This window comes from Oncorhynchus mykiss, chromosome 21 (genome assembly GCF_013265735.2).
Source record: "Oncorhynchus mykiss isolate Arlee chromosome 21, USDA_OmykA_1.1, whole genome shotgun sequence".
NCBI lineage: Eukaryota > Metazoa > Chordata > Actinopteri > Salmoniformes > Salmonidae > Oncorhynchus > Oncorhynchus mykiss.
Window position 1 is genome coordinate 46,003,519 of NC_048585.1, and position 17,622 is coordinate 46,021,140.

At 42.3% G+C, this 17,622-nt stretch overlaps 2 protein-coding genes and 1 long non-coding RNA gene across 3 annotated transcripts; 1 reads left to right on the forward strand and 2 right to left on the reverse strand.

Annotated features, from left to right (window-relative positions):
* Positions 1–37: 37 nt before the first annotated feature.
* LOC110500875 (E3 ubiquitin-protein ligase rnf152-B-like) lies at positions 38–1,297 on the reverse strand. Its single transcript, XM_021578397.2, has one exon. It carries the CDS (start codon positions 1,198–1,200, stop codon positions 553–555), a length of 648 nt encoding a protein of 215 aa, XP_021434072.1. The 5' UTR covers positions 1,201–1,297; the 3' UTR covers positions 38–552.
* Positions 1,298–7,916: 6,619 nt separating this feature from the next.
* Positions 7,917–13,778, reverse strand: LOC118942937. Its single transcript, XR_005038619.1, has 3 exons — positions 13,726–13,778; positions 9,824–11,877; positions 7,917–8,641 (listed from the first exon to the last, which is right to left on the reverse strand). It is a non-coding gene; the product is annotated as an uncharacterized LOC118942937 (long non-coding RNA).
* On the forward strand, positions 12,904–17,049 carry LOC110500591 (RING finger protein 227). The gene is made up of 2 exons (XM_021578009.2): positions 12,904–13,579; positions 15,772–17,049. The coding sequence occupies exons 1-2, from the start codon at positions 13,135–13,137 to the stop codon at positions 15,828–15,830; spliced, it is 504 nt and encodes a 167-aa protein (XP_021433684.1). The 5' UTR covers positions 12,904–13,134; the 3' UTR covers positions 15,831–17,049.
* The last annotated feature ends 573 nt before the right edge of the window (positions 17,050–17,622 follow it).

Consider the following 17,622-nt stretch of genomic DNA (forward strand, 5'->3'; position numbering starts at 1 on the left):
TATGACGTCAGGTATGCTCCCTTTACGTTTTCGCTCAACGTGCCACCGTCTGTCTGTATCCAATGGTCTGTAGAAATATTCCAGGAATTTTATTCCACAACATAATTCATCTTCATGATGATAACCGTTATGCTAAACACAAGTCAAAACATGAAACAGACATGAAATGCTTTTAATAAATAGCCAAGGACTGTAGTACAATGTAATAATACAAACTCCATTAATGCCCATCTTTACAGTTGAGAACGGCCTATATTACACCACTAGAGGGAACTCTAAATCAGTGCATAGCAGAAAACAGAGCTGTATACAGAATTTTCTGAACAACATTAGCGCTACTTACATCAACTAAATCTGATTATGAGGCTGTATACATCAACTTTGATCTTGTAAGCATATTTGTATTTTACAGTTTCAAGGCTGTTTGAGGTAGGCCTATAGTTCATTCTGGATCGAGGCCATATTCAAATATTTTGACAATACACATTTCCTTACTTTAGAAAGTAATCAAGGAAAGAAGAAAGGATGCATGTAAAAGTGTTCATCCTCCCCTCATTTGCAGAAGAAGCTTGGCCCGAACACTACCGCCACTATGCAGGTCACCCCAAACAACACCCAGAAGACCACGGCTAGCAGCTGCACACATACCAGGGTCCTCCTGTGGTGCTGCAGCACCTCCACCTCATCAACCAGTCCTCCACCTCCGCTGTGGGGCCTATCGCTGGGGTGCATCTGCTCCACCCGGAGGCTCACTGTGGGCAGGATGATGAAGCGAGAATCCCTGCTGGCCTCCAGGGAGAGGACCACACTCTGAGTGACTGTGGCCAGTCGGGTGGCCACCGATGTGGGCATGCGGAAGGCCATGGGCGGCAGCTGGGCCAGGATGCGGGAGTTGCAGGGCAAGGTGACAGGGTCCCCTGTCTCCAGCGTGGTGGGGTGGCGGCAAAGGGGGCAGGAGATGGCAGGACTGGGAGGGCTCTGGGGGTCCGAGGGGTCAGTTGGATACGGGGACAGCTGGATCCTCTGGAGGCACTCGGTGCAAAAGACATGGAGGCACTCCAGCATGCGAGGACACTTGCTGCTCTGGTTGTACTCCTGGTAGCAGATGGGACACTCCACATCTGTGGACTCCCCTAGGCTGGGGGTGGCTGCTGAGACTGGGTGCCCCTGGAAGAGCACTGGTTCCGGGGGCTCAGCCATGGTGAGTGAGAGGGTGAGATGGAGGTGGGAATGGGAGTGGAAGGGGGAGTGGGGGTTCAGGGTTAGACTGCTGTCAGATGTTCTCTTGTATGTCTGCAGAACCTGGAGGGAGATATGATATGATCAAATGTTGATTATATTCTTATATGTACAGTATACGTGTTCCTATAGTATAGGCCATTTCATCCTGTTTCAGTATGTGTGTAACATAGAGAAAATAAAATTGGCCTATATGGGGTTAAAACGTTAAATCGATGTAAAGCCTGCCCCTTTGTCCCTACCAGTGGGGAGCTGAGGAAATACAGTGCCTTGCGAAAGTATTCGGCCCCCTTGAACTTTGCGACCTTTTGCCACATTTCAGGCTTCAAACATAAAGATATAAAACTGTATTTTTTTTGTGAAGAATCAACAACAAGTGGGACACAATCATGAAGTGGAATGACATTTATTGGATATTTCAAACTTTTTTAACAAATCAAAAACTGAAAAATTGGGCGTGCAAAATTATTCAGCCCCCTTAAATTAATACTTTGTAGCGCCACCTTTTGCTGCGATTACAGCTGTAAGTCGCTTGGGGTATGTCTCTATCAGTTTTGCACATCGAGAGACTGAATTTTTTTCCCCATTCCTCCTTGCAAAACAGCTCGAGCTCAGTGAGGTTGGATGGAGAACATTTGTGAACAGCAGTTTTCAGTTCTCTCCACAGATTCTCGATTGGATTCAGGTCTGGACTTTGACTTGGCCATTCTAACACCTGGATATGTTTATTTTTGAACCATTCCATTGTAGATTTTGCTTTATGTTTTGGATCATTGTCTTGTTGGAAGACAAATCTCCGTCCCAGTCTCAGGTCTTTTGCAGACTCCATCAGGTTTTCTTACAGAATGGTCCAGTATTTGGCTCCATCCATCTTCCCATCAATTTTAACCATCTTCCCTGTCCCTGCTGAAGAAAAGCAGGCCGAAACCATGATGCTGCCACCACCATGTTTGACAGTGGGGATGGTGTGTTCAGCTGTGTTGCTTTTACGCCAAACATAACGTTTTGCATTGTTGCCAAAAAGTTCAATTTTGGTTTCATCTGACCAGAGCACCTTCTTCCACATGTTTGGTGTGTCTCCCAGGTGGCTTGTGGCAAACTTTAAACGACACTTTTTATGGATATCTTTAAGAAATGGCTTTCTTCTTGCCACTCTTCCATAAAGGCCAGATTTGTGCAATATACGACTGACTGATTGTTGTCCTATGGACAGAGTCTCCCACCTCAGCTGTAGATCTCTGCAGTTCATCCAGAGTGATCATGGGCCTCTTGGCTGCATCTCTGATCAGTCTTCTCCTTGTATGAGCTGAAAGTTTAGAGGGATGGCCAGGTCTTGGTAGATTTGCAGTGGTCTGATACTCCTTCCATTTCAATATTATCGCTTGCACAGTGCTCCTTGGGATGTTTAAAGCTTGGGAAATCTTTTTGTATCCAAATCCGGCTTTAAACTTCTTCACAACAGTATCTCGGACCTGCCTGGTGTGTTCCTTGTTCTTCATGATGCTCTCTGCGCTTTTAACGGACCTCTGAGACTATCACAGTGCAGGTGCATTTATACGGAGACTTGATTACACACAGGTGGATTGTATTTATCATCATTAGTCATTTAGGTCAACATTGGATCATTCAGAGATCATCACTGAACTTCTGGAGAGAGTTTGCTGCACTGAAAGTAAAGGGGCTGAATAATTTTGCACGCCCAATTTTTCAGTTTTTGATTTGTTAAAAAAGTTTGAAATATCCAATAAATATCGTTCCACTTCATGATTGTGTCCCACTTGTTGTTGATTCTTCACAAAAAAATACAGTTTTATATCTTTATGTTTGAAGCCTGAAATGTGGCAAAAGGTTGCAAAGTTCAAGGGGGCCGAATACTTTCGCAAGGCACTGTAGGTTGCAAGTTCAAACCCCCGAGCTGACAAGGTACAAATCTGTCGTTCTGCCCCTGAACAGGCAGTTAACCCACTATTCCTAGTCCGTCATTGAAAATAAGAATTTGTTCTTAACTGACTAGTTAAATAAAGGTAAAAATAAATTAAAAATAAACTTTAAAAAAGGCGGAACAGTGAAAGTAGAGAAACAAAGGAGGACAGGAGCTGTGGATGGAAGTGATTACTGGGGCCTACACACACATACTCTCTCTCTCGTTGTGTTTGAGGTATTTCTTGCTGCAGGCTAGGTAACATTATAATGGTGTTGCGCTAACAACACCAACGCGAAGTTCATACAATGCAGAAGAACATTCTCAGGCCTACTGAGTTTGAATTCCACTGATAGTTGACTAGTGAAATATAGATTTGTTTCAAGTAAACTGCCAATGATCTAATCTCTGAGCGTTGTTCCACTGCTGCATAATAGGGCCAATGAACCAAAATATGCAATTCAAGTGTAGCATACATTATGGCAAAGGAGTATACCCACTGTATTGTACTCATCTGATATTTCCTCAGGCGTTTATGTGTTTACCTCATTAAGATCACAGTGTACTTTCATAAACAGTGCTATTCTAGTCCCAACCCTCCACTCACACGGGACAGAGCAAGGCAAGCCTGACTCAAGAGAGCAGTTGCCTAGCAGTAGGGATCTATTTTGTATTGGGCCACGGGAGCAGAGATGGTAAGAAACACATTTACAACTGGAATTGATCTAGCTGTACATGTAATAAGATCAAAGTAATGAAGTTATAGCTTTGATTTTGTTCAATAACCTTAATAGATATTCCACACAAATTTGGTCAACATTTACCCTGTGTAATTTGGTTGACAATAATTCTAATGACTTGTTCCAACTCCTAGACATGCACAGACACAAATGACACAGAATGGCAAAACATTAGGGCTGTCAGAGTTAATCAGTTAACTCATGTTACGTTTTTGTAATTTTAGTACATGCATTTTTTTAAATCATTATTACCGGTAATCAAATTGTCTGAAAGCATTCAAAATACATTGAGAACATACCAAATACATAATCTTTGCCAGTGTTTCCCAACCGGGAGTACGCGTCCCCCAGGGGGTATTTGGTAGAAGAAAAAATATTGGGATTAATATTACCAAAAATATATAGTACATTTATTAAAATGTTATTACGCAGGAAAACATTTACTGCGGTCACTGGTGTGAAATATGTAGTTATTTTAGATTTTTAGGCCTACTTTTTGACTTTACTGGCCTCTGCCTGCCTGCCGGTTGGCTCAACGTTTGATCCTCTGCTCGCGCCAAGTGCTCGTGATCCTTTGCTCCAAGGGCTATAATGCCTGCTGCTGTTATCCTGACAGAAACTACGAATGGTAAGACAGAAGTAGATGCACTGAAGACGTTACAATTGTCAAATAACACAGTGTGCCGTAGGATCTATGACATGGGCGTTGATATCGTTGATCAATTGGTGGGAAAAAAATAAGCTTTTTTTCTACAGTTGGACGAATCGACTGATGTCAATGGGGAAGCCCAGTTGATTTCGTTTTTGTGATACAGAGACATTTCGGTAATGAATGAGCACATTCTGTTCTGCAAGAAGCTAACGGGGAGAAGTACAGGTGGGTCTGTGTTTAACGTCATTGACAGCTTTTTCACAGAGCACAATCTGGATTTGAAAACCTGTGTTCGTGTGGGCACGGGATCGTGCTGCATCAATGCCTGGGAGAGGGAAATTATTAACGTTAATTGGCCACACAAAGAAGGTAAATCCCACTGTATTGTTCACAGAGAGGCATTGGCCAGCAAGATAATGAGTCCTGAGATGCATGATGTTTTGAAGGATGCAGTGAAAGTGATTTACTTTATAATGTCCAGGTCTCTGAATCACCGAATGTTTGAAAGGCTCTGTGATGACAGTGGGACTGTGCACCAGCAGCTACTGCTTCATAGCGATGACCACCGTTGTCTCTACCGAGGGAAATCGCAACAGAGGCTCTTTGGCTGTGTGCTGAAGTAAGTGATTTTCTGTCTGAGCACTCACACCCCTTGTGGAACACAGACTGGGGTGTCCTCCTTGCCTATCTTGCTGATGTGTTAAGCAAACTGAACAACCTGAATCTAACTCTGTGAGGTAAAGACAAGGGAGTAGTGAGGGGGACATAATATATATCAATATTTTTTTATCTAGTCAGATAAACACTCCAAACAGCCTATCCGACCGCTCGGAAGCATCCACATGGTCCTAAAGCACACCGTGGCCTTGTTTTGTATCACATTCCAATGATAAAACGGGGGAGGACAAAAATGCAATTTCATAATGTCCCTAATGAAAGTTGCGCCCCTGGTAAAGACACACATTCTAAAAATGTATGACAAAGTCTGTGGATTCATGAAGAAGATGAAACTCTGGGAGAGGAACTGTGAAGATGGGGCTAATAAGTTGTTTCCAGCAGCATGACACCAAACCTTTTACAGTGCTCCTATGGTGCAAATAGTATTCTCACATTTATCCAAACTCAACAGTGAGTTCAACTCCTACTTCCCTGACATTGAAAACAAGTCTGCCAAACTTCACTGGGTGCATAAACCCACATTTTGTCAAATTTACACCTATGAATCTATGAATCACTCCGGTCGCACAAGCATGAGGGGGTACCACATGCAGGTCAAAGTGTTTTAGGGTACAGTACCCAAAAAGGTTGGGAACCACTGATCTATGCAACTAAAAATAACAATGCAATGTAAAAAATAAGATTGAGGTTAAAGTGTGCTTTCTCAATTTACCTAATTTAGCTAACCGTTACTTTAGACAAAATTAAGAAAACAATATTATTGTAATGTTTTTTGTATGAAAAATCTTAAACTACAGCTTAATTTGAGCATGTCGGGGCGACACGTAGCCTAGTGGTTAGAGCGTTGGTCCAGTAACCGAAAGATCGAATCCCCGAGCTGACAAGGTAAAAATCTGCCCTTCGGCCCCAGAACAAGACAGTTAACCCACTGTTCCTAGGCCGTCATTGTAAATAAGAATTTGTTCTTAACTGACTTGCCTTGTTAAATAAAAAAAGTGCAGAATTTGTGATTAACTGCGATTAATCACAGCAAATCCTGCGATTATCTTAAATAAATGTTGCTATAGTTTGAAAGCACAACAAATAATACGTAGGCCTACTTGATGGTGTCAGATAACGGTTATGATAGCCTGTGTATTAATATATTGCTACTTTATCTATGTACGTCCGTTGATATCAAAACACCATGGGAGTGAAACTCACTGACACTTCATCCCTATGTAGTGTGGACAGAAGATAAGGAAGACTTACCTCCTCACACACACAGTCACACACCCCTCGGATCACGGCTCCGTACCAAAGTTCTCACTAAGCCATATATACATATCTTCCTCCTTTTCTGTCCACCACGTACAGTAAACATCAAATCTACCTCTCTCCCTCTTATCTTTGCTGGATCGCTTACTCTCCCTTTCTATTCTTCACCCTGTATCTCCTCTCCTCCCTTGCTTTACCCATCCCTTGACATCTTTTCATCTCTCCTACTGGGCCCAAGGTTGTCTCCTGGTTGCCCTGACATTAATTAATTAATCTCCAGGTGACGTGGTGGTAACTAGTAACCAGGGACACGTAATAGGTAGTAGCCACCTCCTCTAACCCTGACACTTCTCGCTGTCCTGACAGTGTATTTACATTGTCTTTGTCAATGTACAGGTTATTCAGAATGACAGCATAAGACATACTGTTGTGAGTCAAATTGCTGTGGATGTCAATCAAGAGGGGAATTCATTTGTTTATGATTTTGGTATCAGTTCAAAAAGCAGCAACCTGATAAATAGTTGAGTTACTGGTGCTGGTCTAATGGAACTCACATAATGTCTTGCCTTCTATCTGTATGTCTGTAACACCATAGGAAACCGATTGCATATGTTAACATCCTCTGTGAATTATCTACAGAAAAACATTTCTCTGATCATGCATGTACTGTATGCAGCCAAATAAGGTCACGATACAGATCCAAGAAGTTTGGTCGGCAGTTGGGCTCCCTAGTGGCGCAGCGGTCTAAGGCACTGCACCTCAGTGTTGGAGGTATCACTACAGACCCTGGTTCGATTCCAGGCTGTATCACAAACGGCCGTGATTGGGAGTCCCATAGGGCGGCACACAATGGGTCCGGGTTAGGGTTTGGCCAGGGTAGGCCACATTGTAAATAAGAAGTTGTTCTTAACTGACTTGCCTAGTTAAATAAAGGTTAAATAAATAAATTAAATAGGTAGCCAAAAACAGGACATGAACAGATCACCCTTTGCCCATTTCACAAATATTGTGTGTGTCTGTGCACGCGCACTGTGGTATGATTTTTGTGTGTGAATATGTGTTACAATTATACATTAACATTTACACACTATTCACATATACATATTAATATACAGTCTGACCCATAATTATTGGCATCCTTGATAAAAAAGATTGTATAATATGAATAATACATATTGGATGCTAAAAAAAAGAAAAGGGAAATATTATTTTTAGAGTAAGCGATTTTGTTTAACAAGCAATACAAAAAAATCCCTGAAAGATTGACATTTTAGTAATTTAGAAAACAATTATCCAGAGCGACTTACAGTTAGTGCATCCATCTTACGATAACTATGTAAGATAACCACATATCACAGTCATAGTAAGTACATTTTTCCTAAATAAAGAAGTTATCAGCAGTGCTAGTAGAAAATGCAAGGTTTATTTATTTTGGGGGAGGAGAGGGGGGGATAAGACTGAGATGTCTTATTTAAGGTACTCTTTGACGAGGTAGGATTTCAGACGTTTTTTGGATGATGGATGGGGACTCTACTGTCGTAGCATCAGGGGGAAGCTGGTTACACCATTAGGGTGCCAGGACAGAGAAGAGCTTTGACTGGGCTGAGCGGGAGCTGACCTCCTGCAGGGAGACCAGAGGTGGCAGAACTGAGTGTTCAGGTTGGGATGTAGGGTTTGAGCACAACCTGAAGTTCAGGAGGGGCAGTTCTCCTTGCTGCTCCATAGGCAAGCACCATGGTATTGTAGTGGATGCAAGCTTCGACTGGAAGCCAGTGGAGAGTGGAGTGACATGGGAGAACTCGGGAAGGTTGAACACCAGGCGGGCTGCGGCATTCTGGGTAAGTTGCAAGACCTGATATGACGAGTGCCTGGATTCGGACCCGCGCTGCTTCTGTGTGAGGAAAGGTCGTCCTCTGCGGATGAACCTGCAGGAGCGAGTCACTGTTTTGATGTTTGCAGATCCTAGTCACACCAAGGTTCTTTGCACTCTGGGTGGTTGACACTGGAGCTGTCGACTGTGATGAAGAGATCTTGGAGCGGGCAGGCCTTCCCCAAGAGGAAGAGCAGCTCCATCTTGTCGATGTTGAGCTTTAAGTGGTGGGCCGATATCAAAGCTGAGGTATCTGCCAGGCACGCAGAGATGCGTGTCGCCACCTGGGTGTCAGAAGGGGGGAATGAGAAAAGTAGTTGAGTCATCTGCATAGCAATGCTAGGAGAGACCATGGAACTTGTTTATTGTCACATACGCCAGATAGGTGCAGTGAAATGTGTTGTTGACTAAACATCAAGATATATGATAAACAGATATGATGATTTGTATGTCAGTGTGTGTGCTTGTAGAGTCAGTATAAATGTGTGTGCATATGATGTGTTTGTGAGCAAATTAAGCATGCGTGTGTTGGAGTGTCAGTGTGCGTGAGTGTGCAAAATGTAATACAAAGGTCAGCTTAGATAGTCTGTGTAGCCATTCTGTTAGCTATTTAACAGTCTTATAGCTTGGAGATAGAAGCTGTTCAGGAGCCTGTTTGTGTCAGACTTTATGCACTGGTACCGCTTACCGTGCAGAAGCAGAGAACAGTCTATGGCAGGGGTATTCAAACTCTTACCCTATGAGGTCCGGAGCCTACTTGTTTTCTGTTCTACCTGATAATAAATTGTACACGCCTGGTGTCCCAGGTCTAAATCAGTTCCTGATTAGAGGGAACAATGAAAAAATGGTGTGGAACTGGCTTCGAGGTCCAGAGTTGAGTATGATGGGTCTATGGCTTGGGTGGCTTTAATGATTTTCCAGGCCTTCCTTTCATACTGCTTTACATAGAGGTCCTGGATGGTAGGGAGATCGGCCCCGTGATGTACTGGGCTGTCCGCACCACCCTCTGTAGCAGTGATACAGCCAGTCAAAATGCTCTCAATGGTGCAACTATAAAACTTATTGAGGATTTGAGGACCCATGCTGAACCTTTTCAACAGACTGTGTGTGTGTGTGGACCATTGTAAGTCCAAGGTGATTATCTAGGTGGGTGAGGACAGTGTGGAGAGCAAGGGTGTCTAGGATTATGAAGTTGATGTACGCTATAACCAGCCTTTCAAAGCACTTCATTAATACAGGTGTGAGTGCTACAGGGCAGCAGTTATTGTTTCATGAAGCTATAATGTTCTTGGGAACAGGAATGATGGGGGTAACCTTAAAACTTGGGGATTACAGACTGGGCTAATGAGAGGTTGAAAATGACTGTGAATATGCCTGTCAGCTGTTCTGCGCATGCTCTGAGGTCACACTCTGGAATAACGTCCGGCCCGAGGCCATGCGAATGTTGACCAGATTAAAGACCTTACCTTGGAGAGGCCTTGGAGGCCTTGGAGAGCGAGATCACCCTGTCCTCTGGGTCAGTAGGGTCCCTCACGCACGGCACGGTGTTGTTATTGTCGAAGTGTGCATAAAAATGTATTGACTTCAACTGGTAGACAGGTATCATTGGGCAGATCAAGGCTGGGTCTTCCTTTGGCCCCTGTCCTCAGCCGTAGCCTCAGTGTTGTCTGAGATAGCCCTGGGTGCGGTAGCCATGTCCTTTAGTTTAATGCCAGCCTCGGTCTTAAGCCATGGCTTTTGATTGGGAAAGCAGCGAACCTTCACGCTGATGCATTTCCTAATGAAGCCGGTGACGAAGGTCGTAAGCTTGTTGATTTTATCAGCAGAGACTCTGAACATATTCCAGTCAGCCCTAGCAAAGATGTCCTGTAGCATAATCTCTGATTCTGATGACCATTTCTCAACAGAGCGAGTCATGGGTACTTCCTGTTTGAGCTTCTGCTTGTACACAGGAAGCAGGAGTACGGAGTCATGATATCATTTGCTGAAAGGGGGGGGGGGGGGGGGACCTTGTATGCTTGCTTGTGGGTAGAGTAACAGTTTTTAATAAACTCTAGCAAAGCAGTCCTGTAGCACAATCTCTGATTCTGATGACCATTTCTCAAAGGAGCGAGTCACGGGTACTTCCTGTTTTGAACTTCTGCTTGTAAACAGGAAGCAAGAGTACGGAGTCATAATCTAATTTACCAAAATGGGGGACGAGGGAGGGCCTTGTGTGCTTGCTTGTGGTAGAGTAACAGTGGTCTTTATCGCCCCTGAGGGCGAAGGAGACATGTTGATGAAAATAGGGCATCATGGGTCTTAATGACGAATAATTAAAAATCGACGGCAACAAGAAAAGCAGCCTCCGCGTCGCAAGTTTTCCTGCTTGTTTATAGTCTCTTACAGTTCGTTAAGTTCCAGATTGTTATTTTTCTTGTCCTGAGGTGAAATGTATACAACAGTCACGATAACAGCTGAAAACTCCCTCGAGAGGTAGATTCGGTATTGGACCATCAGGTATTCCAAGACGGGTGAACAATGGGTCGAGAGTTCCAGTCAGCACACCATTTGTTGTTGATGAAGAAGCAGACCGCTCTTCATTTCCCTAACTCCACTGACCTGTCCACTCACTGAAAGGGGAATCCATTGAGTTGGATAGCCATGGGGGGTATCTTGTCCGAAAGCCATGTTTAAGAAAAGCAATGTTTTTTTTAAATCCAGTTTTTTAAAGCTAAACTTGGTTTTTGCCTGATTAACCTCTGGTGGCAGAGCATTCCATGATGACATGGCTCTATACATAACTGAGCAACACATTCAATCAGTTTTTGGTCTGGGTACAGTGAAGAAACCCAAGGTGGCGTGTTTGGTGATGTATGACAGTTCATGAGGTCGTATCTTATTGAGTCATCATACTGTACGTGCAAGACTGGATGTTGCAATCTTTCACTCACTATAGGATGACTCACTTTCAACATAGACATGAACCCATGTGGGTGTTATTTCAAATGAAGGAATCTAGGTACTTCCCATGACAAAGGGGTTGAACTGGAAATAGGAAAGGGAATGAGAAAGAGAATGTAAAGGAAAGTAAAGTGTACAGTTTGTGAGAATCTCCATTGAAATGTTTTCTGGTCAAGGAATAGGCTTTATCTGGGTCCGGGAAACCGGCCCAATGCCTCTTTTTCTGTTCAGTACAAGTTCTAAACGGTTTTGTTCTTAACAAAACTACATACAGGATCCCTTTTTACAGTAAGTACATCTACAGGTGTTAAGCACAGAGGAAAATGGTTCCCGGAGGACACAACACATCAAAGAGTACAGTCTAGATTCTTTCAGATGTCTCATCCTTCCCAAGATCCTGTTACTCTTTGCTTTGACTGTAGGAGGAGGAGGAAATCTCCATGAAAAGAGTTCCCGGGTCACCTGATAGGTCCAGGGCTTTGTCTGGAGGATTTACCGTGGAGGCAGAAGACTGTTGTCACGTCTTTGACCCAACAACACCCCGGAGAGTGTCAGAAAGAGGGAGCTGCTGGGATTTCTGGGAAGGGAAAAGCCATATGAGGGATTACAGAGGGCGAACAGAAACATATACAATAGTATCTGTTGTTGTGTTTTCATAACAGATTCTTGCAGAGCACGTGGTATAACTATCAGCTTGTTTAATATCAAAGTTGTATTAAGCTGATCAAGGGCAGTAGTGAGGTGTAAATCAAAGGGTATCTGAGCCAGTGTGACTAATAAAGAGTAGACAACAGTGAGACATATGGGTCGTACGTGACCGATGTGGGTTTATGTATGGGTTATGGTATTAGCAGATAGGCTATGGGATAGCATAGGAAGTTGTGTCAGTCTGATCTCCTGGCAGTCATGGCTTAGTCTGGGTATCAGTCTTTTTAGCTAACATTCCACTCCCCACTCCTGTCTTTGGGAAATGACAGGTAGTGGCAAGGAGTTTAATGTAATAGCTGAACAGAGACAGCAACCAGGCTAGTCATGGCTCAGTCCTGTTCTGTCCAGTTTGGTGCAGTTACAAAGTAGTCTGATGTCATCAAGAAAAAGCCCAGAGGGATTTTACCAAGGGATCTGGAATTCTATGAAGACTTTCACTAGTATCTTCCCTGGTCTCTCCTCTCCCCACAGACAAAGACATACAGACAGATGCACAGACAGGGAGGGGCCAGCTTGATGCAGAATAATATCAAAATCACTGTATTTCACAAGACAGGAAACCCTGACTCAAGCACTTTGTCTTACATTTATGGTTCTCTATTATATCTGGGAAATGTTTGTGATAATATCAGACAGACAATGGCCAAACTGTAGCAGAATGGCCGACGGACCTTATTATATATACAGTATAAAGTAAGTGTGGATAAAGAGTGGGAGAAGGGTTATGGCTCACCAATGTGAGGGTTGTCACAAGTTAACACAGCCACAAACTCATAAATATGGCTAAACTCCGCCCATTTCTAGCATTTACCTTCTTAAAATGTGGTTGTAAACCCTAACCACACTACTAACCTTATGCCTTTGTAGTTAACTTGGCTTTGCGGCTGTGTTAACAGTTAACAAGTGATGACCCTATGTGGGAGTTGCCTCTCTCTTTGATGACATCACTGTATTTTAAAAGATTAGTCATATGTTAATAACAGTATGTTTGGCAAGCTGTCAAGTGAGATCCCTACCTCCCACGCACTTCCCCCTCTAAAAAATCAAAACACACTGTAGCCTCATAGTCTCATCATTCCGATAGTTCATTCTCGTTGAATGAAACAGCACCCAAAGAGAAACAAAAATGTGTTCAGAACATGAGTGCGGAATTTGTTACAGAAGCTACAACACGGATCGTCGGTGTCCTCGTGAGTTACAGTGTAAGCACATCTTTTGTGAGAGCTGTATCGTGACTCTTTCTCGACCCTCGGTACGTGAAGTGGAATCCAGGAAGGAATGTTCGCGGCAGGACAAGACAATTGTTTGCCCACTGTGCCGGTACACAACGTCGGTCTCGGGTAAAGTGAGGGCAGCGCTTCGGGTAGACGAAGGTATTCTTGAGCGCATGATGTCATCTGGCGTACTAAGCATGACAGACGACGAGGAGGATCGAGAAGATGATGAGACTTCTCATGAGAACTCAGCCGAGGAAAGGGACTCCTCTTCGGGTTCCGTAGTTGGAAGGTTCCGCCGTTCGCTGAGGCGCGTCTGGGGCAAATTAACTCGGAATGATGACCAACGGAGAGCGGGTAAATTGCTCTACTCTATTGCAGTACTGTAATTTAGTTTTCACAATAATAAAACACGACTACTCATATTCAATTAGTTTCTATTTATAGCCTATGGCTACTGTTATGACATTTTCACTACTTAAGTTGTTATATTCTATACCTACCCAAAGAAGCATAGCTGGGTTGCCTGCGCTGCAGACGTCTGTATGTGTCCGCTAATACAGGACTATTAAAGGCACAGTGCACTACTTTTGTGAAATATATACAGTACCAGTCAAAAGTTTAGACACACCTACTCATTCCAGGGTTTTCTTTATTTTTAGTCCTTCAAGACTAAAAGCATTCCTCATGAAGCTGGTTGAGAGAATGCCAAGAGTGTGCAAAGCTGTCATCAAGGCAAAGGGTGACTACTTTGAAGAATCTCAAATATAAAATATCTTTGGATTTGTTTAACACTGTTTTGGTTACTAATTGATTCCATATGTGTTATTTCATAGTTTGTTTAAACTATTATTCTACAATGTAGAAAATAGTAAAAATAAAGAAAAAACATTGAATGGGTAGGTGTCCAAACTTTTGACTGGTACTGGATACAGTGGCTTGTGAAAGTATTCACCCCCCTTGGCATTTTTCCTATTTTGTTGCCTGACAACCTGGAATTAAAATAGATTTTTGGGGGGTTTGTATCATTTGATTTACACAACATGCCTACCACTTTGAAGATGCAACATATGTTTTATTATCAAACGAACAAGAAATAAAACAAAAACAACTACTTGAGCATGCATAACTATTCACCCCCTATTCACCCCCCAAGTCAATACTTTGTAGAGCCACCTTTTGCAGCAGTTACAGCCGCAAGTCTCGAGGTATGTCTCTATAAGCTTGGCACATCTAACCACTGGGATTTTTGCCCAGTCTTCTAGGCAAAACTGCCCCAGCTCCTTCAAGTTGGATGGGTTCCACTGGTGTACAGCAATCTTTAAGTCATACCACATATTCTCAGTTGGATTGAGGTCAAGGCTTTGACTAGGCCATTCCAAGACAATTTCAAGACAATTTCCCTGTATTTAGCGCCATCCATCATTCCTTCAATTCTGACCAGTTTCTCAGTCCCTGCCGATGAAAAAACATACCCACAGCATGATGCTGCCACCACCATGCTTCACTGTGGGGATGATGTTCTCGGGGTGATGAGAGGCGTTGGGTTTGCGCCAGACATAGCGTTTTCCTTGGTGGCCAAAACGCTCAATGTTAGTCTCATCTGACCAGCTTCCATATGTTTGGGGAGTCTCCCACATGCCTTTTGGAAAACACCAAATGTGTTTCCTTATTATTTTATTTTTTTAAGCAATGGCTTTTTTTCTGGCCACTCTTCCGTAAAGCCCAGCTCTGTGGAGTGTATGGCTTAAAGTGATCCTATGGACAGATACTCCAATCTGTGGAGCTTTCCAGCTCCTTCAGGGTTATCTTAGGTCTCTTTGTTTCCTCTCTCATTAATGCCCTCCTTGCCTGGTCTGAGAGTTTTGGTGGGCGACCCTCTCTTGGCAGGTTTGTTGTGGTGCCATATTCTTTCCATTTTTTAATAATGGATTTAATGGTGCTCCGTGGGATGTTCAAAGTTTCTGATATTTTTTTTATAACCCAACCCTGATCTGTACTTCTCCACAACTTTGTCCCTGACCTGTTTGGAGAGCTCCTTGGCCTTCATGGTGCCACTTGCTTGGTGGTGCCCCTTGCTTTGTGGTGTTGCAGAGTCTGGGGCCTTTCAGAACAGGTGTGTGTATATACTGAGATCATGTGACACTTAGATTGCACACAGCTGGACTTTATTTAACTAATTATGTGAATTCTGAAGGTAAATGGTTGCACCAGATCTTATTTAGGGCTTCATAGCAAAGGGGGGGAATACATATGCACACACCACTTTTCTGTTTTTTATTTTTAAATGTCCATTTTTTTTTTCATTCACCAATTTGGACTATTTTGTTTCTGTCTATTACATAAAATCCAAAATAAAATGCCTTTAAATTACAGGTTGTAATGCAACAAAATAGGAAAAACACCAAGGGGGATGAATACTTTAGCAAGGCACTGTATATATCTGTTTTTTTTCCTGCAGATTTTGTTTTACTTCCCGTGGCTATGCAAAGAAGCCTACTATTTATAGTTTTTTTTCATAGGCCTACATATTTATTCTCCCCTTACAGATTGTATGACTGATGAGGACCTACGAGACCTTGCCATGATGTCATGCTACATCATTTGATGAGGACTCCGTTGGAAAAAAGTAATCAGCTGCTGCACCTGATTGATCAGAGAGAGGGCGTTGCTGTCCACGAGCCAACGCTACAGTATTTAGAATGGAGAAGACTGGCGGGTCCAGTTGGAAGTTGGAGCAAGCAGGAATATAGCCTCTTCGCACCGGGAGACCTGTACACGTTGATCTCCCGTTGCTGAAGTTGACATCCCTTACCCCGTATAACATATTTACCAGCCCTCTGGTATATTTACGAGAAACTTTACCTGTCACTGAAGGCAATTCTATAATCCTGTTTACCATTTGGTACGGGCTATACAATGTGTGAACTATGGTAAAAATGGTATAAATATACGTTTTCTGAAGCTCACTCCCTAGTCCCCATACAGCCTACTAGTTTTCCGTGATTTTTCCATGTGATCCTAGATGGCAGCACACCATTAGGAAGATAGGATGTGAATTTGGTTAATTTGAGGAACGTTGGATATAAATGTTTGTTTTTTTCACACATTGTAAAAATACATTTGGTCAATTTGTGGAAAGTTGGATATAAAAGTAGTTTTTTTCTCCACACATGTAAGAATAAACTAGCAGGAATATAGCTTTATTTACACAGGCAGCCCAATTTGGAGCTTTTTTTTTTACTAATTGGTCTTTTAACCAATCACATCAGATCTTTTCCAGAGTCAAAATTAGTCAAAATAGCCATTATTGGGTAAACAAAATATCAGAATTGGGCTGCCTGTGTAAATGCAGCCTATGTATTCTATAATAGCCAACTAGGCCTAAGTGTCGATTTTTTCTCACTTGCATGTCATAATTTGGTGGTGACCAAACATAAACACAATGGTAAAACAGAATTGTAAAGGCTGAAAATGACAAGACCATATAGGCTTTTTCTCTGAACCCATTTGGCTACCAAATGAAATGTTTTTGTATGAAATTGTCTTTGGTGCTTTGAAGTAGCCTATTTTATTTAACCTTTATTTAACTTGGCAAGTCAGTTAAGAACAAATTCTTATTTACAATGATGGCCTACCCCGGCCAAACTCTATGACTTTCCATTTCCAAAGATTAGAATAAGTATTTAATATTGTTGGTGCTAAGTTCACAAGCACACACTTAATATAATTCAATATGTAATTCAGTGTATTTACTTCATTCACTTTCATTGATTGTGCACTTTTTTTAGGCCTATGTTTTGTTGTAATAAAAGCATATCGGCATACCAATATTACTGTCTTGTTCGATTCATTTTCATCTATAGCCTTGATAAATATGTTGCAGCAGTAACTGATGCTTCCTTTTACCCTGAGAATAAGTTAATCATTTAGGTGAATAAAGGATACAGTTATGAACTTCTGCTCGGTTTACCATTATAATGAATATAAGACAGTTTAAGCTCATACCATCTAGGCCTATCCAATAATCAAGAAAAGAAATGTTCACAATAGCTACATTTCCATCCAATTAGCAACAGATTTTCATGTGAATATTCAACAATCGCATAAAAACATTATGCACATTTTCCCACCAGAGATATTTCGGTCAAATTGATTTTTTTGCAAATAAAAAGATGTGCGTGATAAAGTACTGCACATTTATTTTATTCATTTATTTCACCTTTATTTAACCAGGTAGGCTAGTTGAGAACAAGTTCTCATTTACAACTGCGACCTGGCCAAGATAAAGCATAGCAGTGTGAACAGGCAACAACACAGAGTTACACATGGAGTAAACAATAAACAAGTCAATAACACAGTAGAAAGAAAAAAAGAGTCTATATACATTGTGTGCAAGA

Excerpts from the sequence above, each read along its gene's own strand:
- LOC110500591 (XM_021578009.2), top strand. The coding sequence starts at position 13,135 with ATGTGTTCAGAACATGAGTGCGGAATTTGTTACAGAAGCTACAACACG. Across the intron at positions 13,580-15,771 it reads TGATGACCAACGGAGAGCGG|ATTGTATGACTGATGAGGAC; the intron begins GTAAATTGCTCT and ends CTCCCCTTACAG.
- LOC110500875 (XM_021578397.2), bottom strand. The coding sequence starts at position 1,200 with ATGGCTGAGCCCCCGGAACCAGTGCTCTTCCAGGGGCACCCAGTCTCA.